At 37.4% G+C, this 26404-nt stretch overlaps 1 protein-coding gene across 2 annotated transcripts in view; it reads left to right on the top strand.

Moving 5' to 3' along the window:
• Positions 1–16631, top strand: part of stpg2 (sperm-tail PG-rich repeat containing 2) — a 70072-nt gene extending 53441 nt beyond the window's left edge. For both annotated transcript variants that reach the window (XM_006789721.3, XM_006789722.3), the window contains exons 13-14: positions 15559–15759; positions 16370–16631. In XM_006789721.3, the coding sequence (XP_006789784.2) occupies positions 15559–15726 (168 nt within the window). In that variant the 3' untranslated portion in view covers positions 15727–15759; positions 16370–16631. The remainder of the gene's footprint in view (positions 1–15558; positions 15760–16369) is intronic.
• Positions 16632–26404: the final 9773 nt, after the last annotated feature.

Genomic DNA, 26404 nt, shown 5'->3' on the forward strand with positions numbered 1-26404 from the left:
CAAGACATTCAACTATTCAACTTGTATTTATCTTTTCAATATCTATTATACTTTTTCTTCAGTTCCAGTTTAAGTTTCATGATGTTTTTTCACCCGTTTCAGAGTTTATAATGGGTGTGTATGGGACGGAATGTTGGCGCTAGAGTGAGACAGCTCAACTGCTAGAGTGAGAGGAGCGAAAAAATTAATCTTAAAATCTTTTTTAAAACTGCTGCTGTGTCCGCAGCGTTTGCTCTACAGGTCTGATTTTACCCTCAAAACGTAGCCACCGCTGTCCTCTTTCATCCAATGTGTTTACTATTGTACTAGGTGTTATGGTTCTTTCATAAATGGCACCAATGCACAGCCTCCTCCCTCCAACTCTTCCATAGACTCTAATGTTAAAATGGCTCAGAAGGTTCGTTTGAAAATCAGAAGAGCATGGTGTCTTTACACTGTCACCACGTCTATATAATAAACTCCACAGGCATGAAAATTGAGAATTTGGTAGACTAGACATTGCTGGTGCTCACGGTGAAAGAATTTTGTCAATACGACCTGTACTTTTCATTTGGGAAGGATTTGTTTCGGGCTGACTTTTCTGTTCATTTTAAGCATCAAAAGTGAGGCGCATGTCTGTCTGTGTGTGTAGGGAGCCATTGGGTGCAGTCACTATAGCAACCAGGCTCACACCTGCCTGCCTAACGAGCTCTCTCTCACTCTGCCAAGATTCATCTTAGTAAATACTTCTCTTTCAACTGCTGCTGTGTCCACAGTGTTTGCTCATCAGCCATCATTTTACCCTCAAAACGTCGCCATCATTCTTCTCTGTCCAACACCGTGTCTTTCAAAGCTCAGATGTAAACCTTGTAAACCTTGTGGATCCAAGTGGAGGGATCACATTTTAGTCATTCAGTGATTCAAAGAATATGAACTTTTAATATTCATTCAGATGTTTTCTGACTCTAAATTTCCTTTTCTCATTTCTTAGGTCTTTGTAATTTACATTTAAAACATTTTCAGCTGTTTTCCAACTTCTTCTGTGTGGATTTCAGCTTTTAGTAGCTTAGCACTTTTGTTTTCAGGCGAAAATTTCTGTATTTTTCATCTCATTCAACATTTTTAACTTAAAATTCAGCAATTAATTCATTTCAGTGCATACATTCAGATTCAAGCATTCACACTGCAGTTTCTTCAGAAAATGCACTTTCTAGTTCTTCTATTTTATTAGTGTGAATGCTTGTAAAAGCATTCACAGTATTGTTCTTCTGTTTCTTTATTGTGTGGATGCTTTAAGGCATCCACACTATTGAGTTCCTGTTTCTCTTTATTCTTTATTATTATTATTATTATTCTTCAAGTTGCTCCCGTTTTTCGCCGTTTAACTACTTCCACAATTTTTGTGCTATTTTCACCGTTCAAATTTTAAACTATTCTACTATTTCTGCTAATTTATGCTATGATTTTTGCTATTTATAACTATTATACTTTTTAAAATATTAAGCTTTTTTCCTTTAATTTGTCCCATTGAAATGAATGGGAAACTTCCGCAATTCTGCTAAAACTTGCTCGTTTTTGAAACTTAACTACTTCCTCATACTTTCACATAGAAACTCCATTTAAACTTTAAAATGTTCACAAATTATTGAGCTATTCGTGTATGATTCAGCTTTTTCATATCTGTTACCGTTTTCATCTTATCCCTCTTTAAGTTTTGAGTTTCATCTTTGTGATTTTTTACAAAATACATGGGTTGTTATGGTTGCTATGCACTTGGTTCTAAGTGAGGCACTGTAAGTTTCGCAGTCTTCTCTTCATGTCCGAACAACTTCTTGCTACTTGCTCAATTTTTACTCAACTTCCACAAATTATACATCAAAACGTAGGTATTTTTGCTGGCTTTCAGAAAATATTTCTATCATTGTTTTGGGATTTATAGAATTTTGGCAAATCTCCTCAGACCAACACAAAGTCGGAAAACTCTCCATAGAAAGTCAATGGAGAGTTTGTTCAAAATCGCCGCCTGATTTCTGTAATGAGAGGCATTTTCGAATCGTCATATCTCCTTAACGAAGCAAAGTTAAGACATGAGGCTTGTCCCGATATATCTTCAGACACTCCTGACGCTCACAATTCAAGAATTTTTGTCTCACCTATTACCATTTGGCCATGAATTACGTTTGTTTGAGGGTAGGAAATCCGTCCTTCGCTCAGATTTCTTCAGCTTTCAAACTCTGGAAATGAACCACTTTTTTCTCTCGTCATATCTTTTTAATGGATTTCCACAAAGACCTGAAAATTTCCATGACTGTTCACCAAAGCCTGCTGTCTCTTACGGTGAAAGAATGATATCGATACTCCAAATAGATTTTGAGTTAGAAAGCGTTGTTTGAGGGCAAGTCAAGGCAGTTTTTGCATCGCCTCTACTCAGTTATAGTGCATTACAAGTCAAATATCTTTAATAATTCATATTTTAATGATAAATTGTCAACACTTGAAGATTCCCCCATCTCTTCTGAACAAAACGGTGTAAGAATGACCGTTCTAGCCCTTACGGTTAGGAAATTATGGCCATTTGTTTGGAGGGTAGTCCTCACTATGAGAAATAGACTGCAAAAATCATGTCTCTCTGCTGTGTGTGTAAAAACGGCTGCACCTGTTTTGGCGGGAAAAAGTACACAGCCTCTCTGATTGGTGGATTCAAATTTAGCAGCTCCCAGGCTGCTTGACTGACCTACAAAGTTGCTTCTCTCTCCCTCTGTGTGTGTGTGTGTGTGTGTGTATTTCTGCTTTTTATAGTATTTCTGCTTTTTATAGTATTTCTACTTTTTATAGGATTTCTGCTTAATATAGGATTTCTGCTTAATATAGTATTTCTGCTTTTTATAGGAATTGTGCTTAATATAGGATTTCTGCTTAATATAGTATGTCTGCTTAATATAGGATTTCTGCTCAATTATAGTATTTCTGCTCAGTTATAGTATTTCTACTAAATTATAGTATTTCTGCTAAATTATAGTATTTCTGCTTTTTATAGTATTTCTGCTTAATATAGGATTTCTACTAAATTATAGTATTTCTGCTAAATTATAGTATTTCTGCTTTTTATAGTATTTCTGCTTAATATAGTATTTCTGCTTAATATAATATTTCTGCTTTTTATAGGAATTGTGCTTAATATAGGATTTCTGCTTAATATAGTATGTCTGCTTAATATAGGATTTCTGCTCAATTATAGTATTTCTGCTCAATTATAGTATTTCTACTAAATTACAGTATTTCTGCTAAATTATAGTATTTCTGCTTTTTATAGTATTTCTGCTTAATATAGTATTTCTGCTAAATTATATTATTTCTGCTTAATATAGTATTTCTGCTAAATTATACTATTTCTGCTTTTTATAGGATTTGTGCTTAATATAGGATTTCTGCTTAATATAATAAGTCTGCTTAATATAGGATTTCTCCTAAATTATACTATTTCTGCTTTTTATAGGGTTTGTGCTTATTATAGTATTTGTGCTTAATATAGTATTTCTGCTTAATTATAGTATTTCTGCTTTTTATAGTATTTCTGCTAAATTATAGTATTTCTGCTTAATATAGTATTTCTGCTTTTTATAGTATTTCTGCTTAATATAGTATTTCTGCTAAATTATAGTATTTCTGCTTTTTATAGTATTCGTGCTAAAACATAGTATTTCTACTAAATGTAGTATTTATGCTTAATCATACTATTTCTATATATTACTGCCACGTCCCCAAGCAGCCAATCCTCTGTGACGACTGAGACATTCAAATTTACAAATCAGGGCCTGCACGGCTTCCCAGCCAGCCAATCATATCTGAGGTGTTCCGTTTCTTCTCTCATCATATCTCCGCGACGGTTGTACAAAGAGCAATGGAAATCGCAGTCAAGGTACACCAAAGTCCGCTGATTCACCCAGTACAATAATTATACTTCTAGTCCACCTAGTTTTTGAGTTACACGACATTTTGTAACTGCAAAAAACGGTGTTTTTCGCCTCTCACCACAATCTAATTCTGACTGCTCATCAACCTGTTTTCCAGGCGCCCGGTCTCTGTCATACTGGCGCAGGTGTTAGTGACATGTGTCTGCAAGCCAAAGATTGTTGGTTCGATTCCACCTTGGTCAACATGTTTTTTCCCCTACAAATTAATACACTATCACAGACCAGTAATTCATATTCATCATTTATTACAATTCTGCAAACTTTTATCATTTTACCAGCTTTTCTAATATGGACCTCACATTCTTGTTAACACTCCATGGCACAAATACTGTTCCCTTTAGGCTCTGTGTATGTGTGTGTGTATCAATATTTCTCCCATTTTAAAGAATTACTCCTCCATAATTGTATTTCTGTTAAATTAAAGTACTTTTACTACATCTTAGTACTTCTGCTCAATCATAGTATTTCTGCTAAATCATAGTATTTTTGCCAAATCCTGGTTTTTGTGCCAAATCATAACATTTGTGTTATGTTATAGTATTACTACTAAGTGGAGGAATTTCTGTCATGTTACAGTATATGTGCTGATTATAGTATTTCTACTAAATCATATTATTTCTACTATATTATATTTTTCTTTCTAAATATAGCATTTCTGCTATATAATTGTATTTCTGCTATGTTATGATATTTGTGCTAAACCAGAGTATTTGTGCTGAAACATAGTATTTCTGCCAAATGATAGTATTTCTGCTTAATTATAGTATTTGTGCTTTTTATAGTATTTCTGCTTTTTATAGGATTTGTGCTTAATATAGTATTTGTGCTTAATATAGTATTTCTGCTAAATTATAGTATTTCTGCTTTTTATAGTATTTGTGCTAAATTATAGTATTTCTGCTTTTTATAGTATTTCTGCTTTTTATACTATTTCTGCTTTTTATAGGATTTGTGCTTAATATAGTATTTGTGCTTAATATAGTATTTCTGCTAAATTATAGTATTTCTGCTTTTTATAGTATTTGTGCTAAAACATAGTATTAATTTAAAATTACAATATTCATAGTTCATCACAGTGTCTCTGGTAAAACACAGTATTTCTGCTATGTTGTACTATTTTTCTAAATCATAGTGTTTCTGTAATGTTTAAGTATTTTTGGCTAAATATATTCTTTCTGTTATCTTATACTATTTCTCCTAAATTCTTGTATTTTTGAGAAGTTATCATGTTTCTGGTAAGTTACAGTATTTCTGCCAAGTTCTGCTTTGCTATTGTATTTCTGCCAAGTATTATGTTTCCTCTAAGATATTGCAGTTCTGCCAAGTTATTACATTTTAGCAAAGTTCCTTTTACAATTTCTGCAACTTTTCAGCTTTTTCAGCTAGTTTTTGCAGACAGCTTCAGCTTTAAAGCATCCACACTGCATTTTCGCAGGAAATGCAAATTTTTCTAGTTATTATTTCATGTTCCGTACGTTTTTTGGCATCTAACTCCTTCAAAACCGTTCAACTTAGAAAAACCATTCAAACACCATTAGATTCCTCTTCTTTTGGACAAGTGTGCTTGTATTTTTCTTATTTTAAACATTTATATTTTTAATTTTATTCAACTTTTTTCAACAAAAATTTCCCATGTATTTCAATGGGGAGACCCTTCAAATCCTCATTCAACTTACTCATTTTTAAACTCTTACTACTTCCACACACATTGACATAGCGCCACCATTCAAACTTTAAAATGAAGACAAGACATTCAACTATTCAACTTGTATTTATCTTTTCAATATCTATTATACTTTTTCTTCAGTTCCAGTTTAAGTTTCATGATGTTTTTTCACCCGTTTCAGAGTTTATAATGGGTGTGTATGGGACGGAATGTTGGCGCTAGAGTGAGACAGCTCAACTGCTAGAGTGAGAGGAGCGAAAAAATTAATCTTAAAATCTTTTTTAAAACTGCTGCTGTGTCCGCAGCGTTTGCTCTACAGGTCTGATTTTACCCTCAAAACGTAGCCACCGCTGTCCTCTTTCATCCAATGTGTTTACTATTGTACTAGGTGTTATGGTTCTTTCATAAATGGCACCAATGCACAGCCTCCTCCCTCCAACTCTTCCATAGACTCTAATGTTAAAATGGCTCAGAAGGTTCGTTTGAAAATCAGAAGAGCATGGTGTCTTTACACTGTCACCACGTCTATATAATAAACTCCACAGGCATGAAAATTGAGAATTTGGTAGACTAGACATTGCTGGTGCTCACGGTGAAAGAATTTTGTCAATACGACCTGTACTTTTCATTTGGGAAGGATTTGTTTCGGGCTGACTTTTCTGTTCATTTTAAGCATCAAAAGTGAGGCGCATGTCTGTCTGTGTGTGTAGGGAGCCATTGGGTGCAGTCACTATAGCAACCAGGCTCACACCTGCCTGCCTAACGAGCTCTCTCTCACTCTGCCAAGATTCATCTTAGTAAATACTTCTCTTTCAACTGCTGCTGTGTCCACAGTGTTTGCTCATCAGCCATCATTTTACCCTCAAAACGTCGCCATCATTCTTCTCTGTCCAACACCGTGTCTTTCAAAGCTCAGATGTAAACCTTGTAAACCTTGTGGATCCAAGTGGAGGGATCACATTTTAGTCATTCAGTGATTCAAAGAATATGAACTTTTAATATTCATTCAGATGTTTTCTGACTCTAAATTTCCTTTTCTCATTTCTTAGGTCTTTGTAATTTACATTTAAAACATTTTCAGCTGTTTTCCAACTTCTTCTGTGTGGATTTCAGCTTTTAGTAGCTTAGCACTTTTGTTTTCAGGCGAAAATTTCTGTATTTTTCATCTCATTCAACATTTTTAACTTAAAATTCAGCAATTAATTCATTTCAGTGCATACATTCAGATTCAAGCATTCACACTGCAGTTTCTTCAGAAAATGCACTTTCTAGTTATTATTATATATTCCGTACGTTTTTTGTACTCCTACTCCTTCAAAACCGTTCAACTTAGAAAAACCATTCAAACACCGTTAGATTCCTCTTCTTTTGGACATGACTGCTTGTATTTTTCTCATTTTTAATATTTATATTTTTAATTTTATTCAACTTTTTTCAACAAAAATTTCCCATGTATTTCAATGGGGAGACCCTTCAAATCCTCATTCAACTTACTCATTTTTAAACTCTTACTACTTCCACATACGTTGACATAGAGCCACCATTCAAACTTTAAAACGAAGACAAGACATTCAACTCTTCAACTTGTATTTATCTTTTCAATATCTATTATACTTTTTCTTCAGTTCCAGTTTAAGTTTCATGATGTTTTTTCACCCGTTTCAGAGTTTATAATGGGTGTTTATGGGACGGAATGTTGGCGCTAGAGTGAGACAGCTCAACTGCTAGAGTGAGAGGAGCGAAAAAATTAATCTTAAAATCTTTTTTTAAAACTGCTGCTGTGTCCGCAGCGTTTGCTCTACAGGTCTGATTTTACCCTCAAAACGTAGCCATCGCTGTCCTCTTTCATCCAATGTGTTTACTATTGTACTAGGTGTTATGGTTCTTTCATAAATGTCACCAATGCACAGCCTCCTCCCTCCAACTCTTCCATAGACTCTAATGTTAAAATGGCTCAGAAGGTTCGTTTGAAAATCAGAAGAGCATGGTGTCTTTACACTGTCACCACGTCTATATAATAAACTCCACAGCCATGAAAACTGAGAATTTGGTAGACTGGACATTGCTGGTGCTCACAGTGAAAGAATTTTGTCAATACGACCTGTACTTTTCATTTGGGAACGATTTGTTTCGGCCTGACTTTTCTGTTCATTTTAAGCATCAAAAGTGAGGCGCATGTCTGTCTGTGTGTGTAGGGAGCCATTGGGTGCAGTCACTATAGCAACCAGGCTCACACCTGCCTGCCTAACGAGCTCTGTCTCACTCTGCCAAGATTCATCTTAAACACTTCTCTTTTAACTGCTGCTGTGTCCACAGTGTTTGCTCATCAGCCATCATTTTACCCTCAAAACGTCGCCATCATTGTTCTCTGTCCAACACCGTGTCTTTAAAAGCTCAGAGATGTAAACTTTTTAAACTGTGTGGATCCAAGTGGAGGGATAACATTTTAGTTATTCAGTGATTCAAAGACTATGAACTTTTAATATTCATTCAGATGTTTTCTGACTCTAAATTTTATTTTCTCATTTCTTAGGTTTTTTTCATTTACATTTAAAAAATTTTCAGCTATTTTCCAACTTCTTCTGTGTAAATGTCAGCTTTTAGCAGTTCAGCACTTTGGTTTTCAGGTTCAAAATTCAGTTTTTTCATCCCATTCAAAATTTTTAACTCAAAATTCAGCAATTAATTCATTTCAGTGCATACATTCAGATTCAAGCATTCACACTGCAGTTTCTTCAGAAAATGCACTTTCTAGTTGGTTGTAAAGTTGTTTTTTTTTTAAATTTTTTGTGGGATGGTACCAACAAATTTGTCTGCATCTGTAACTTTACTGCCTTGGGTTGTTGGTAGGGGTGGGTTTTGATTATCAATTAAAATTGATTCTGGCTTGGATAACGTGATATCGATTTTTAAATATAAATGTACTTTGCCCGAAATGCCAGAATCTCAGGTTAAACCTCACAAAATTTCAACAACCACCAAACAGTTAAACAGGAAATGAGAGCAGGTACACGGATTCTGCACAAAGACGTAAACACAAAGCGTGGACCCACCGACGGATCAGAATCAGTGAGATGTCGCCTTTCTCACCCGACGGCACGGACACAGTCGGGGCTGAAAGCTCGCTGATTCTGATGTTTCGGCGGGTCCGCTCTTTGTGTTTACGCCCTTTTTGCGCTGATTCTGAAGCTGCAGGTTTTTATCTCTCTCCAAACAATATTGACTGAACCAGATGCAAAAGAAGATCCAAACTTCGCTTCACGTAAACATCGTCATGAATTCCCTCTGACTTTTGCTGTTTTGCTTCCACCACGATAAAATCACACTTCATGCACAGCTCTCTCGCTCTCTGTACTTCAAGAACAGTTTCCCGTCTAAAAATCTGTTTTCTGCATTATTCGCTTGCTTGTTAGCACAAGTCTGTTGTTTACAGCGCTGTCGGCCCCTGTTTTTTTTTTTTCCTTTTACTTACTTCCGAAAAGAAAGCCTCATTTCTGTCGTTCAATAGGCTTCTAAACAAATGTAAAAACCTCTGTAACTTTGCTCTGCTTCACTTCAGCAGCATCAGGTAATGTTCATGTGTTGATTAATGGTTTTCTTTCGTTTTTGATCTACTGCAGAATATTTTTAAGGTCATCTGCTATAAAATCCCAGGCCAGGAAAGTCGCCTTCATGCTTTTCTGTTTTATCCTCAGTTACTTTGACACAAAGGCATCTGCTGTGATGCTTACACCTTTGATAAAGTCTCGCAAGTGTCAGCTTTCCTTTTATAGAAATAAAAATATGGAAATGTACTGATACGTGATCAGAATTATAATATTTCTGACTGTCTGAGGCAAATTTTACCGGATTCAAATTGAATCGAATCAGATTGAATCGAATCGTGGATCAAATTGAGTCGGGACCTTGTGAATCGAAATCGAATCGATTCTAGAAATCAGTGACATACCCAGCCCTAGTTGTTGGCACTAGCTACGCTAACTGGGTGTAAATTCATACTATATAGTCATTTAGATGTTAGAGGTTGAATTGTTAAGATTATGTGCCTTTTCTTTTTGGTTGTTATGAGCTGATACATTTTCTACATTTATTTGTAAGTATCACACAAGATGCAGGACGCTGTAAATACACCTCTCTCCTCTGGGAGCTCAAAATGTTTGGTGAGTCTGCCTACCTACCACCTTCCTTGACATTCAAGTCGGTCTATCATAATCTTTTTGGATGAGTTTTTGTCATTGCTCTCTCGATGACAATCGTTGTCTTTGCTTTATTTCTTTCTCTTATAAGAGGGAGGTGTAGCTGTGGGAATTTCTACTGTAGCTAGTAAAACTGTTGAAAAATCTGATATTATCCTGCTCCCACCTCAACCTGTCCTATCTCCATCCTTTCTCCCCCAAGGGGTTGGGTGGTAAAAGTTGTATTGAACTGAGATCCACATCGAGTGTTTGTCTGCAGCTACTTTAACCATCACAGAGAGCTTTAAAGATGGTAGATAATTGTCTCAAAGTAAGAGTAAATTGGTTTTGCTAAACTTTGTAGCAGTGTAGTTACATGATTAGATCTTCAATATCAGCTAATAATGCTCTCTGTAGAAGTGAGCTGCAGATGAGTAAATTAGGCTCTAAGTTCTGCTCCACTGGCTGCCCAAGAGCTCCGACAGCATAATTTGTATCTTTCTTCTGTCCAAGTATATACTTCATTTGGGTGCACCAGTTTCTGGAGGAGGCATGATAGGTCAGTTGGAATTTTTTTTGTAGGTCTAAATGACTTTCTCTTGCAATGTGTTAGAGGCTTCAAGAGGCTCAATCCCACCTTATGCAGCAAAAGAACATGTTGCAAACCTGCCAGTCACTTCTAAGATGAGCTAATACTATTTGGTAAACTAGATTTGGCATTTCAGATTACTCATGATGCCTCTTACCAGAAGCACTGCACACTGTTTTGCAAGTACTTTTTTTTATTTTCAACCTTCCTATGATCTAAATAATTTTAGATGTCCATCTGGTATTCATACATATGTATAATGAAGTAAAGGCCCCATACAAGAACATAAAAAAAGATTTCATTCATGGGTTATAGACTGATTCTATTGCATTGTACATAATCATATGGCTCCATTTAGCTGGAGGAAGTCAAGTTCCTTTTTAATAGCGAAATGCAAGTTTAAGCTCGCTGCTCAGTAATTAGCTGTGTAACTGTGATTCTATATGACACCACGGGCCATGCAGCGTTAAATATAGTATGAAGTGGAGCAGAGAGGGAGATAAATAAGTGCTTGTAGAAGATGAGCAGGCAAAGTGTAGCATGGTAGTAATGAGAAGGAAGCAGGGAGGGGTGAGAGAGAAGGGGAAACGGCGGTAGAGGTGAGTTGGTGCTGAAAAGGTGGTGAAAATGCGTGGAGGAAGAGGAGCAGAGAGACAGAAAGCAGAAAATTGAGCTGCTGAAGAGGGTAGTTAAATTCAACAGCTGGAAATGTGTTCTGAGCGTCTGAAATTTGAAGCAGACTTTTCATGTAATGGAACAGTAGCTATTTCAGCATAAGTGTGCGCATGATCATTCGTCCATACGTGTGCATAATGTCACAAAGCTATCTACTTGAGCAGCATTTGTCCACTGTGAAGGTTCATTTAGAATTTCCATTAAATGCACTATGTGAGGTACCTGCTTGAGCAGGCTTGATTACCTTTCTCACTCATACAGTAACACTGTTCTTAGTGGCTGAGCTTCATTTAACAGAGAGAAATGTGTGGCTGGAATATGGAAATGTAAAACGACTCGGAACGGATGTCGAGCAGAAACAAATATTAATTAAATGCTGTACTCTTTAATGGTATATATATGCTAGACGAGTACAAAACACATACTGAGGCAAGAAAAGAAGAAACTTAAGTTTTTTCATTTGAAATAAAAAAGAAATAAGTGGTAGTTTAATAATTAAAGAGTATATTTTTGACAATACTCTCAGCACTTTGTGCAGCACATGAAATAGAGTAAAGCTCAGCAGACAGTGGTAACCCTTTAAATTTGAAATGTCAATATCACTCTGCTGTACAAGTATATATACTGTATGTATTTATTGGCCACCTTCATAAAAATCTACTATTACTCAGGCTCCTAGTCATTATGATTTAGAACATAAGGTTTTCTTGATGCAGTTGACATATTATGATATGCTTCTCAGTGTGATGCCTGTGGCTTGTAAGGGCTCTCACTGTGTGTGAGTTTTCATGTTCCTACTTTTAATTCTTGTTGACTTTGGAAAATGTATGTTTTAAAAGAGCTGGAAACTACAGTACAGTTTAATTGACTGTTAATCTGTTGAATATACTTCACTGTGGGAGTTACAAATACATTTAAAAAGGGAGGTCCTTGCATGGCTTTAACCCGCTATGAAGTCTGGAGTTTCGGCAAGAAAAATGGCATGAATCAGTGTGTGACACACTAGATCTTTGTTGTTTTATTTTGTTTTTATTTATTGATTTAAGACTAAAGGGATTCTGTGAAGGTGTGGTTTATACACACAGCATTCATCTTCCATATTTTTATATATAGTGTTGCTCCTGCAAAAAAGAAGCAAGCTGTACAAAATAAAGTCCTTCATAGTTTTCAAAATACCTGGTTTTGCTGGCATGCACCTCTAGGACCTTCTCTAGCCTTTTCTACTGGTCAGTGGAGCACAAGTGCTATGCCTTAATTAGAGAAAAATTGTTGAGCTCACAAACTTCTAAAGCCTGATTATGGTCTTGGGTCCTTGTCTCCATATTTGTCTCACTCTTTGGCTGGATCAGAATCTATTTTGGTACCTGGCATTCATTTTGTTCTCAGTCTCAAGTTTTCCTGAATAGATCTCGCAGGGTTGTTATGTACAGACCTTGTGGCTGTTCAATCTACACTTTGTGTCAAACTGACGGACGGACTCAAAAGGTGTATAATCTGTTCTTTGGCCGACTGAAGTACTGGTAAACACGAGCTGCTCATGAAAAGTAATTTGATTCTCTTGCGTCTCTTGTTTTGCTGGATTGTGGGTAGCAAATGCTTGCGTTCCTTCACTGTGTGTGGCAGGTGCTGTGTGTGTGTGTGTTATAGGGACGACTGTGCATCCTGCACTCCTTCATCTGTGCTCATGGGCGCGGTTGAATATGTCTTCATACATACCAAGTAACATAATCACCACCACCAATTACCAACCTGCAATTTTCCCCTTTACCTTCTCCCCTCTTTGACCTACTCGAGCATCCCATAATCTCCCTCATCATTGCCATTCCAATGGTGTCGTCACTTCCAAGGGCTCTTCCCCTATCTCCTCGACCTACCCAGTAACCCCCAGGGTGACCTGGAGTTGAACCTGCAACCCTTTTCCCATTAGGATCAATACTGAGATCTGAGCCGTGCCGCCAGTGTTCTCAAATCCTGCTGCAGCACCTCTGGCATACTGATGTGTGCGTGTCCGTGTGTGCACGTACGTGCTCAGAGGTTATATGGAGGTAGTGGGGGGTGAGAGAGAGAGCGAGTGAGAGAGAGGGAGATAGAGCTTTGCAGAAAAGGCTCAGCAGTACCTGAGTAGGACAGCTGATGAAGTGTGTGAGTACATAGAGCATATATATGTGTGTATGTCTGTGGGTTTTTTGGGAGGTGATTTTAAGGGCAAACTTTGAAGTGAACGTGGTGTTTTGTTTAGTTTTTTCCTCTGTAAGACTCCCCCTCCAGCAGGGACTAACAGACTCAGTATTTGTAAGGGTTTTTTGAGTCATGTTTGTGATTTTAACCTTAATGACCCCTCGCTCTAAAAGCATATTGGAAGTAATTAAGCCCTTCAGATAATTATTTAATTTTAAATTATTTGGGCCTTATATCATTGGATCTGTTACCAGTCCATGGTAGGACTGAACAAAATGTTTGACCATAATATAATATATGTTATTTAGTATAAATTTTTCTTCAAACGCTGCTTAAGCTTTGTCAAGAAATTAGTAAGTGTGCAGACCATGTGTGTTAAAAGACAAGACTACAATACTTATCTAGATTAAATCCCTGGTGGAAAATGTTAAGAACACTTCATTACTCCTGTTTTAACGTCAAATGACAACCACCCATGAGTCCTGAATTTATTGCATTGGCCTCCAGTTATTCATTTATGCATTAATTGTTTTGAGGTTTTTTTTGGTTAATTTTCTATTTCTTCTCTTTCCCTTTTTAAAAATATACAGTAATGTGCAAAAGTCTTGAGCCACATATCATTCTTTACGATTTTCTTTGGAAAGAGCCAGACTTTAAAGTGATCTTCAGCAATTACCCAGGCTTGAAGGTCTTTTTAAAGATTTTTTGACATTGGCTGCATTTTCACTCATTTTTAGTTCAGTTCTGTGTCTTTTGAGAAGAATGTTTTTTTTTTTCTCTGTTAAGCCACTTAACACTGACCTATGAATCATTCAAGCATAAAAAGGCACCTAACTTAAGTGAACCAGTGGTGTGTCTACACATAACAGACAAACGTAGCAAAGAACCAATGTTAATTTATATCTTTTGGCACTTTGTTAATAGCAACCTTTTGCAAAAACATATAGTTAGTTTCCATTTCTACCTAAAGAGGCATTAGCCAAATGGATAAAAGGACATATCTGAAAATGGTGTCAGTGTGAAGAGTGACAGACGTAAAAAAACTATATATAGCAGACGAAAATTGCCTGAAAAAATCTGAAAAGAATCCAACAAAGACCTGACACAGGATCTGAGACATGCATCTTCATCACCAGTGTTAGTCAAGTTAGTTGAAAATAGTAATTAGTTACTAATTACTGATTACTTCTCCAAGAAAGTAATCCAGTTACTTTACTGATTACTTATTTTCAAAAGTAATTAGTTTCCTTATTACTTAGTTTCTTTTTAAAAAAAAAACATGATACACAACCTGAATATGTAATAAAGCAATATACCTTTCAGCCCAATTCTATTTTTTATGCATAATCCATCATATAAAATTTAATTAAATGAAAAAGTGTCATTTTAATTTTTTTTTATTAGTTTTAATCTTTTAACTTTATGCACATTGCATCAAGCAGAAATTAAATTATATGCAACAGTCTTTGACATGAAGAAATTTGTTTAACATTTAAACTTATTTTCTGCATATTCCAGCATATAAAATAAAATTATATTTTGTGTTTACACTCACTCTTTCAAATAAATGCAAGTAAAACACAGCAAAAATAAATAAATAAATAAAAACAAAGGTTCAGCAGCACTAAGTCCTGTCGCTCTCGAGTCTATTTTCACCTGTTTAGCAGGAGTGGGGCCGGTGGAAGTTTGCCCAGTGGAAGTGGATGTGGTAGCTACAGCGCTCATGTCAGTGGGGGAATCCGGGGTTTTCTCTCTGAATTTCACATTCCTGTGGCAGCGTGCTCGCTGCTTGCTAAGATTTGAACTTTAATTTTTCACTGTAGAAAGAAGTTTTCTTCCCACGCAGAGTGTACAGCGGATGCTAATGTTTTTGTCACTTTTTACAGAATCCAACTTAAAGTAATGCAAGTACTTCCAACCTTTAAACGCTACATGGTCGTACTCTGTCCCGCACTATTATTCATTGTTGATCTACACACATCTGTTACTGCTCATTTTCATGAGACACTCTCACAAACAAAATCACGGTTTAGTAACGCAGGAACGAACCTGCTTATGGGAAAGTAACAATAATCTAATTACTTTTTTTGCAAAAGTAATAGATAGATCAGCCTATGAGAATAATGGTGGCCATACCAAAGATTGTATAATTCTAATGAGCTTGATGAAAGTCAAACGTTTTGCTTTATAACCTGTATTTCCAGGTATGCTTGCATATGTTCCAAGCAAAATGTGAAGAAATGAGGGGTGGCCGAGAACACCCATTTAACTTTTCATCATCCTTCATTGTCCCTCATCTCTGTTTTGTTTATGTCTCTGCAGTTGAGTCCAAGTATTATGAACACACTACTGAAGGGCACCTTCAACGCGACGCTCAACAACCCTCTGAGTCCCAGCTGCTCCCCCCGTGTGGCTGATGGGCCTTTAACAGCCCACAAGGCCATTAAAGCAAGCACACCCAACACCTTTATCGCCACCAGCAGTTCATAGAGTTCTTTGTGGGTCAGAGTTTAAAGATGAAAGGTTAGTGGGGGGAAAAGGTCAGTCCTCAGGTCATTACATTTAAATTCATATTCTGAGAAAAGTTGAGTTTTCATGAATATTGATGTCATGTTCATTCTGTTTGAATATATAGCAGATAACAAGTGAGTAAAGTTACAGTTTAATAACTGAAAACAAGGTAAGTTTGTTCATGTAATAACAGAAATGTGCAATTACAATATGTATTGTAATTCAATATCACTTTAGGAGGTTTTTAGACTAATTGTGAGAATGACAGTAATATTTTTATATGTTGTATGAGTGCATTTCATTATGCATTTGGCATAGTTTTTACTCCCAGCCACTTTTTGAAAGCTTATGCCTGCAATCTGTCCAAGCTGTTTGTTTTACTGTGTGTGATATTTGTGTTTGAGTGTGTGTCTAAGCCCAGAATGGGCTATCAAATAACAGAGAAGTTCCCTAGAGCTGTTGTTCTGGTAATAGGTTTCAGTTTTTCAAGTGCTAGAAATTGCCCTCAGAGTAAATTACAGTTCATTTAAGCTAATTATAACAGCCAGTATCTTTTTAAACATCAAGTTTACAGTGCATAATGCTGACTGATTAACATATTTGTTTTTCCTTAATGTTTTAGGCAGCACTTTGGAAGAAGATGACTTTGCATTATTGTCACAGAGTGATACTGTATACCTACTAAGAACATTTCATCTGAAGTTGGCTGTTGTGAATTATTTCCCCCTGTATTTGTATATCAGTAAAATTGATAAAGGCATTCATATGAACAATGCTTGAAATAATTTGTTAACTTGTTATTATTCCATAGGGCATGTTGTTGTCTTAAGTCAAGCATCGAAAGATCCAATCTGGCATAAATGACTCAAATATTAAAAATGTTGTGAAGGTTTTGCTACAGTACTTTTTTTCTTGTTATAGTTAATAACAGTAAAGCTGGATGAATGCTAGCACAGATCACACCCCTGATGGGGCGTACACACAGGAAGAGACAAATGGCAATGTAGCAGCTAGAGAAACGCCAATAAAATCTAATGACTTGTGTAGATGACAGTCAATGCAACTGGTGACCCTAAGTGGGTGGGTCCTGAGTAAAACTAATCTGGACTTTGAGGCGAGTGATTGGAGCAATCAATGGGAGTGGAGGATACTGCTGACTGATGTACGACGGTGTGGGAAATACACAAGAGAGTTGCCTACTAACCAGAAGCTGACCCACAGTTAAAGTGCTTGGCGAGCAAACTGCTTCATATATGATGAATCTTTGAACTCACACATAATGCATCTTAAGGTCATGAGAAGCTACTCCTTAGTTAATGCCAGTAAATCAGCACATTTTTAGAATTCATATAAATGTGTTGCCATACATTAGTGCTTAACATTCATAAGTCATGAAGCAAGTATTATGTATATCTGCAATGACTGCCAAAGAAACAAGTGTGGAAGTCACATAGACGTGTTGTATGTCCTCGCATTGATGCACACATACACATGCTGCACAACATATACATCTAAACCAACAGCAGCTGCCTGTAGAACTATATTCTCCTTGTAAAAACAACGCTACAGCTTATCTACTGTGGAATTACCTGGTGCTGTACACTCAGTTTTACTAATCATGCACAGAGCTGAGGTTTGACTGTGGTATGAAATATTAAGTGTACTCGCTGTTGGGCTTTGATATACCTAAAAGTGGAGACGGGCTGAAGAGTCGAGAAGAGGTTTTATAGTAAAGCTGTGTGGCACCATGATGGGAAAAAAAAAAAGAAATAGTTAACCTTAAAGAAATAGTTTGATGTTGCTGGAGAGCACTTATTTGCCTTTGTGTGTTTGCAGAGGGAATGGAATGACTTTCATATGTCTGTGAAATATGGGTCTTCAGCTGACCGGCCACTTTTCACTCTGCTGGGAGTGTCTTCTGATTCAGACTGCTGCTGAAATCTTCAGCAGCAGTCTGAAAATACTTTCTCAAATCAAGGATGTTTTTTCACTCGACGTGTTAGGAAATTCAAGCCTGCTCCAAAGTTCCTGACCTTGTGTAGGTAAAATGGGTGGATGTGATGAGGTGATAGAAGTTTGTGATGCTGGATGAACTACTTTTACTGGCAGTTACTACCAGAGAGTGTAGATTTATGTCTCTTACCTCCGCTGATTGCTCGGCATAAATCAGCTACTCATGGTTGTGTGAGTTCTTCCTCATTTTCAGACAAAGTTAACAACAACAAGTGTTTTAATAACCTGCAGTAGAAGCACAGGTGACACTTTGCGTGCACATCTTGTTGCCAGGATGCAGTTTGGCCATCTATTTAAAACAAAAATAAAAACCGTTCCATCAAATGACTCAAACCACCCACTCCCCCTTTACTGTGTGGGATGTCTCTTTGCCCTGCCGTGTTCAAAATGTTTCTCTGAACATTCAGAGTAACAGGTTGGACTGAGTACCATGTCTCTGATTGTTCCTGTGGGCCTTTTAGCCTAATGAGGTGTTTACCCCCTATCATTATTCAGCTGGGAGCGGAGCAGAGGGAGGTGGGGGAGGAAATGGGAGGGGGAGGAGAAGGTAGAGAGAGGGAGGTGAGATGTAAAGTAAAACCAAGTCAGAGGGAAGCATAAAAGAGGATAGGGTTGAAGAAAAGGAGTCCAGTGGAACATGGGGAAAAAAAGGGAAAAAGAGAGATTGTATACAGGCAGAGGGAAGATCAGAGAGAAAAGGAGAGTCAGAGGAAGAAAAAAGCCGGAGAGGAAGGAAAGAGCGCGGCGTTATTTATGCCTCCCTCGGCACTCGTTTTTACCTTTTCCCCCCTGCGAGCTGTTTTACATCGGCGATCTAATTAAATCAAATAAATCACAGCACACGCACACACGCACACACCGCTGCAACTGCCCCTCCTGATTCTCAGATCATGAACATCTCCTTCCCATACACCCTCCGAATAAATCTCGATTATGGTGCATTACACGGCACATCATTCATGTTGTTTATAGGTCTAAAATATGCAAACAGACCAGGGGCATAAAAGTGATCGATGCACAAATGGGTCCTTTTTTCTCTTCAGTTCTCATCTCTCACACAGCACCAAGCACTGTCACTTACACATGTCTTGTGTGGGATGAAGAAATATTGTATTGTGTCCTTATGCTGTGTCCTGATGGTGGCTATTTATTGTCTTTGGGAGATAAATGCATTTTTACTACCTCATTTACTAAAGCACCGTCTCTCCTTGTGAGCCCTTATTAAATATAATTAACTCTGCCAAACCTTGAAACTGTCCCTGACAGATCTCTTGATAATTGTAAAATGGGGGTAAGTTAATGGGTGCTTTTACTGGTTACTTTTGTACATGAAATGCATGGGTGGAAAAAAAAAGACACGAAAAAACTAACAGCTGCTAAAGCTTTCTTTCCCAGAAATAACTGCTTCAGGGAAATAAATGTTTGGGCATATGTTGTCCAAATATGTTAGCAAATGTATAATTTTTTGGCCAAACCAAGCATAAAATTAACATTCATATTGTGTGATAAACACTGTTATTTAGTGAAGGCATATCAACGTTTCAAAAAAGACAAAACTGCACAAATTACTAAATAAGTCTATCAACGTGATGGTTTGAATATATGTTTTTCTCTTTCTCTTCACAGGTTAACGGTGAAAATAAAGTTTTTCCCAGTAAAAGGATTTCACTGGATTATTCATAGTGAAACTAGCATTCACCATATTATTAATTGTAACTTACAAAATGTTTATTTCAATGTGTTTAAGTGCTTGTAAGCTTTTGTGTATCATTAAACGCCATTTAGGTTAATTAAAAAATCCTTATAAATGTTATTGCTTTGATGTAAACACACATTTTTTATGATCTTAGGGGCTTTCTAAGATGGGCTTTCACAATCTCATCTCACTGGGTTTTAACACAATTATATATTGAATTATATTGAAAGTATAGTGTACTGGCTCCATTGTGATACAGTGAGAAGAACAGTGAGAAGAACTAGACAGGGTTACATTCTGTTTTGATGCTTTTTGATGCACGTTAAAATATTCAGATCACTTTACCTCTCCTTTTTTCAATGCATGCAAATCTAATGGGATATATTCAACTGCAATCGTCGTGTGATGACAGCTACACAGCTTGGTGGAAAGCCAGATTAGCCGGTGACTTTAATTAAAGAAGATGTACAGTAGTTCAGAAGAATCAATCTGCAGGTTAACAAGCGCTGACAAGGGCAGAATAGACTGTGAGGCTTTATTAAGATACAGTGAGAAGAACGAGCCAGGGTTACGTTCTGTGGTCATCACTTCTGAACTCCTCTCTCTTTCCTCCACTTGCTGTGGGTGATTCTTGCCTTAAAGTAGCACAAATTGGCAAATGATGGATATTTGATTTTTTATTTACTTCTTTAATTCTTTATGAGCTATCAAGCAGCTGCTTGATGCTGATGCTACTTCTTGAGAAATTAAGTTTACCAAACAATTAAATTCTCTCAAGAGTAAAAGCTTGCTTATTGTACTTCGGTTTCTTTCTGTCTTTGCCATCATCTACTGAATATAAAAAAATCTCATGATCTCCCAGTGTTTTTGCAGGTGCGTGGAGCTTCCTTCGGATTAATAAAAAATGCAAATGTGATTCACACAGTACTAAAAACTAGCTGCCCCCCCACACCCCACCCCTCCAAACATCACCAGCTTCAATCTAAATATATTTCCCAAATCTCTGCAGCTCCTTTCCTCAGTACTTCATGCTGACGTAATTTCTGAGTCATGCCATCAACTTCTCCAGCGCCTCTCACTCTGTCTCATCACTTGCAAATCAGTAATTAATACATTTATGTCTGAGAACTGTCTCCCTTATTTGCTGAAGTTGTCAACTCTGTTTTGTTAACACTTGGCTGCTCATACTTTAACACTATTATACTGTATCTACATCACTAACACTGATACACTCATCAGCATCAGTGAGTGCTTGTTCCTGGTGTATTAGCAGTACTTTTTCATTAGCACGTTTTCTTCAGGAGACTTTACATATGGCCACTCCTTCAATGATGTAAAGAACTGTACACTTTACACACAACATATTTAAACTCAGCTGCTAAACACTCAGAATCTTAGCTTTAGTTGATTGCATGATGAAGGTTATTTCACGTATTTACATGTTTAGGCTATTAAAAACAATAGAGGAAACTAGCCTTACATAGTTTACATAGTTTTGTGGTAATGATGATTCCAGAAGTTATTTAATAACTGTAATACATGAAAACTGCGCTAACTCATAAGAGACTGAAGGTTCTTATCTATAGCAGATATTAAGATGTCATCATCATCACCCTGTAGCAACGGGCTGACATGACCAGTTTTTAACATTTATGTAACAGCTTATAAAAGCATTATATCAGCTCTATTTCACTGCAGTAAAATCTAATTTAGCTCCACAAAACTTCATTTATACTTAATGTATTATGATACCATTGGCCACCTGGCAACCATCTAGCAGCGGGTTAAACTAGTATATGTTGATGCTACAATATTATTTGGGCTATTTATGGTGTTGGCATAAATGCAACAGACCATTTTATTTAATGACAAAATAAGTGGGATTTAAATGCATGGCCATTTCTTCTCCTGTTATTTTCCTTATTTTTTGAATAACATCAAGGTGTTAGCCATTTCTTTTTGCAACATGCAAGTTGGGTCAGATTAACTTATGTTGATGTGACACTACATTAAGCCTTTTTTCCAGCTGTGTAATTATTTTAATCATTATCAAGACAGTATTACATTAGGTTGCTTCTCCTAATGCACTGATTCACTGTTGCAGAGCTTTTAAGTTCTCTGGCCACATTACCGTGTGTGGAGCATTAGTTAACATTTGACTGAGAGTAAGTGGTATAAAATATAATATAATATAATATCAAGATATTCTTATTGATATTCTGTACAGCACATGTCGCTGAGCTGTTATTGACTACGTATGTTAACACTGTCACTACACAGGTCCACTTGCTGCTTGTGAAAAATTCCAAGCTGTGCAGTATGTGGGCTTTAAAGGTTATCTGTGTTTGAAGAGTATAATATATGGCTGCGTGTGCTAGCATGTTCTTAATACAATTGTGGACATTTTTCTAATGTTCGCATTTAGATGTATGATTTGCCTTTGAGCACTGATTCATACCCTAAGAGTCTGAGCTGTGTAGCAGAGTATATTTTTGTGTGAATGTTTGCAATGAAGTGTATAGCAATTCTAATGCAATCAGTGAAATAGCTTGTTCATAATTTCTATCTTTACAAAGATAACTTTCAGTCTTTACTGAGACTGTCAGAGAGATATTGAACTTACTGCTCATTATATAAAACCATGCTAAATACTGGGTAGGACTCTCAAACAGCCTCATTTTCTCTTCTCAGGGATACATAATTACAGATCACAGATACAGCAAACTGGTATAACATTATGATCACTGACAGGTGAAGTGAATAACACTTATAACCTCTTTATCATGGCACCTGTTAGTGGTGGTATATTAACGTGTGGTGGTCAGTATCTATCAAAAGTGGTCTAAGGAGGGAACAGTGGTAACCCAGCGACAAGGTCGTAGGCAGCCAAGGCTCACTGATGCCCTTAGGGAGTGAAGGCCATGTGATCCGATCCAACAGATGAGCTGCTGTAGGTCAAATTGCTGGAAAACTTCATGTTGGTTCTGATAGAAAAGTGTCAGAATAGTCAGTGCATCACAGTTTCATGCGTATGTGAAAACCCCCGTCCATCGCCTAAAGTACCAACAGTGGGCCCATGAGACCATGAAGCCCATGAAGTTGGCCTTGTCTGGTGAATCCTGTTTACTTTTACATCACATGGATGGCTGGGTGTATCTGAATTGCTTACCTGGGGAACACCTGGCACCAGGATCCACGGATGGGAAGAAAGCAGTGTGATGCTTTGGGCAATGTTCTGCTGGGAAACCTTGGGTCCTGCCATCCATGTGGATATTACTTTGACAGGTACCGCCTACCCAAGCATTGTTACAGACTACGTACACTCTTTCATGGAAACGGTATTCCCTGATGGCTGTGGCCTCTTTCAGCAGGACAATGCACCCTGCCACAAAGCAAAAATGGTTCAAGAATGGTTTGATTAGCACAACAACGAGTTTGTGGTGTTGATTTGACCTCCAAATTCCCAGATTTCAATCAAATCAAGCATCTGTGGGATTTGTTGGACAAACAAGTCTGATCCATGGAGGATCAGGCCAAACCTACAGGACTTAAAGGATCTGTTGCTAACATGTTGGTGCCAGAAACTACAGAAAACCTTCAGGGGTCTAAGATAGTCCATGCCTCAACGGGTAAGGGCTGTTTTGGCAGCAAAAGGGGACCAACACAATATCTCACAAGTGGTCATAATATTATACCTGATCGGTGCATGTCAGATGCGCACTGATGCTGATGCTGCTAATATCCAATTCTGCACACACATGCGCACGCACGCTATGGTATAATATTCACCACACAAACTCGTGTAGTATAGGATAAGGATGTGTAAGTACAAAAAGTCACACCTTATGTCCTCTCTTGCAATACACTTAAAAAGGAAGATTTTAGCATTCTTGATGCACAGAGAGCTCAGAACATCTTACTATGAACAGCATACAAATAAAAATCATGTTGTTTATTCTTCTTATCCTCTTCATCCTGGAGTGGAATATAAGGTCACAACAAGTTCCCTCCATTTAACCCTTGCCACATCCTGAGCTGGACCCCAGGTGTACCCCATCTCCTGTAACCTCCTGCTGCTATGCCCAGCATATTAATGCACAATCCAGTAGAAGTCATCGACTGTAGATGAGACTACCACACAGAAGGTTTTGGCAGGCATTTATGTGTCTACGAACAGGTTTTTTTTTCAGTCATAACACTTTTCCGCTCTGTGTTTAACATCACAGTGAGTTTGAATATTGGTGTGGTTCAGAAACTTAGTGGTGTTGTGGATAGTGTGAGACTATCACAAGGTGGACTTTAGTTTCCTATTACATTAGTTCATTTCATGAAGTTGTGAAAGTAATGCTGAGACGTTGTTATATGTAAGTGCTTTGTTTGCATTAGAGCACTTTGGATGTGAGAATTGCGGTCGCTGAGCTGATTGAAAATAAAAAAACCGAGAGTGTGAAATTGCATGCGCACATATTGTGTTTGTGCAAGCTTTTTGTGACTACTTCATGAATGCCTGTGAGCTTCCTTTGTTGTGCATATGTGACAGAGAAGATAATAAAGAACGGCTGCCTCCGTTTCTGCGTGTTGGCAGATGCTGGGAAAATGTGTTCTTGTCACGCACCAAGCTTTTTCAGTGTGTGTGTGTGTGTGTGTGTGTGTATGGGGCTGTTGGGGTGGTAGACCATGTGTGTGTTATTGTGACATATTGAATGTATCCCTGAGCTCTGTTCACTCCAGCGCAGTGGGGCCTGTTGGCCACTCATCTATCTTCCTGGTCTTCGCTGTTGGCTACGGTGATCCTGATTGGCACTCATTACCAAACCCCGGTGGGAGCACATGCCTCATTGGTTCAGAGCAGATTTGAGGGTGGGTTGAAAATGAAGGCTAAATAAGTGTGTGAGAGGATTTTATTGATGAGACTGAAGTGTATCCTGGCTGATGTGTCACTTTGGCATGATTCATGAACTTAGAGATGTTTGAAGAAATGACAAATGTTCTTGTGTGCATTTTTGTGCCATTTGCTTACTTGTGTTTACCTTCCTGTTTGTGTTTGTGAATCTGTGAACTGTGTGACTGCGTGTATTAGCCCACGTACGTATGTGTGGGGGTGTGTGTGAGTGTATGGTCTGGGTGTGCCTCTCATCATGCCTTTTTAAGTAGCGGGGCACTTTAAATGGAAATGTACTTGACATTTAGGAGGAGATGCAATCAGCGCCCATTAGAAAGCAGCTGATTTCCTCCTCAGCGTTCCTCACTGACATTGCTCTCTCTTTCCTCCCTCCTGCTACTCTCTTCTTTTCCATCTTACCACAGTATATCATTTCTTTTTCAGGCTTTTTGATTTATTTCCATTTCCTCGACATTCGGCTGACTGGTCCTTCTCTCTCCCTTTCAATCTAATTTACCTGTACGCCCTTCCCTCCTCCTCCTTTGTCTCTCCCCATCAGGGCATTGTAGTTCAAGAATAGATGTCTGATTTCATTTCCACATTTTGCTGCGTTCATCTCAGTGCCATTATCAAGGCTCATTCTTGAACAGATTTGTTTGGAACGTTGTCTCATGGCAAATCATGCAAAGTAGAGAATCATAAATATAACAGCACACAAACAAATCTGCGTGATTATTAAAACCGCGGCTCTTCTCATCATTATGTATTATTTTTTAGAATATATGATACAATAAGCTGTTCTATGTTGTCAAGTATTTCACTCCCTTTGCATTGTCATTTGTCTACTGAACTGACTGTGCTGTAGACTTTGACATGCATCTTCTAAATGCAGAGTCTCATTAGAAACAAGCTATTTACTGGTTAAATGGTGCCTAACAGCCTGGTTAAAAGTAAGTGATCAAGTAATTTTTCCAAAGACTGAGTGAAACTGAAAGCAAGCATAATTGAGCAGGGCTGCAAGTATTTTTACAATTGATTTTATCATTAAAAATAACCAATTCTTTGTCTGAAAGTGGAAAGAAAACACACAGAAAAGCTGCTTACCAGGGTTTACTTTACAACTTTAATTAATTTGTTGTGCTGACAAGTCCAAAACACAGAAGATGAAACCGGTGAATATTTTTTATGCCTGAAAAATACCAACCAATTACCAGAACTGTTTGCTGTGCCAAAAGCAGGTTAAACTTTGCTTTTAATTATATACGTCTCACATAATATTTCATTTTAATGCTGCAACTAATGATCATTTTCATTAATCCCTTTATTAAATTTCTATGAGTTGGATGATCGTCTATAGTGTGGGGAAAAAAAGCTTCTCTAATCTCCAGTTGCGCCTTTGATTGCTTTAGTTTTCCTTTCCAGTCGTCGTCAGTAGAAAAGTGGCTCACTTTCAAAAGATGTAAATGAAGAAAAGCTGCAAATCCTTACATTTGACAACCTGCATTGAGACAGAAAAATATTCTTTGTATATATTTTCTAGTTCTCCAATTAACTACTTAACCCCTAGTTTGTTTCTTATACAATTTGTAAGAGGCGGTTCTTTTGCCTGGTTGTTTTTTGCAGTTATTCTCACTATAATAATTTGCTTAGTATCTGTATTTTATCTGTTTGTAGTTTCTTGTGCAGTGAACTTTTTCTTGCACATTGACTGGATTGAAAGATACACATAAGCAGTTTGCACTGGAGCTGAAAACTAGGAAATGGTTTCTTGGGCAACACTAACTTTTGTACTTGGGACCAAGATGTGACCAGCACTCAGGACCAATGGAAAAATCCCCAACACCACTGGCTAAAATACAGGCCCAAACCATGATGTAGCCTCCACCATAATTTAGAGATGGTTGCTGACATTCACTATTTTACCCCTTTCCTCCACACGTATAACAATTTGAACACAAATGTAAAAGTTGGATTGGATAAGACCTCTTGTGACTAATTCTGAGTTCAGTCCTTGTGAAATGTAACATATCTCACCCTTTCCTTGTTGGTTTTCTTCCTTAAAAATG

This window comes from Neolamprologus brichardi, chromosome 12 (genome assembly GCF_056152115.1).
Source record: "Neolamprologus brichardi isolate AB-2024 chromosome 12, ASM5615211v1, whole genome shotgun sequence".
Lineage (NCBI taxonomy): Eukaryota > Metazoa > Chordata > Actinopteri > Cichliformes > Cichlidae > Neolamprologus > Neolamprologus brichardi.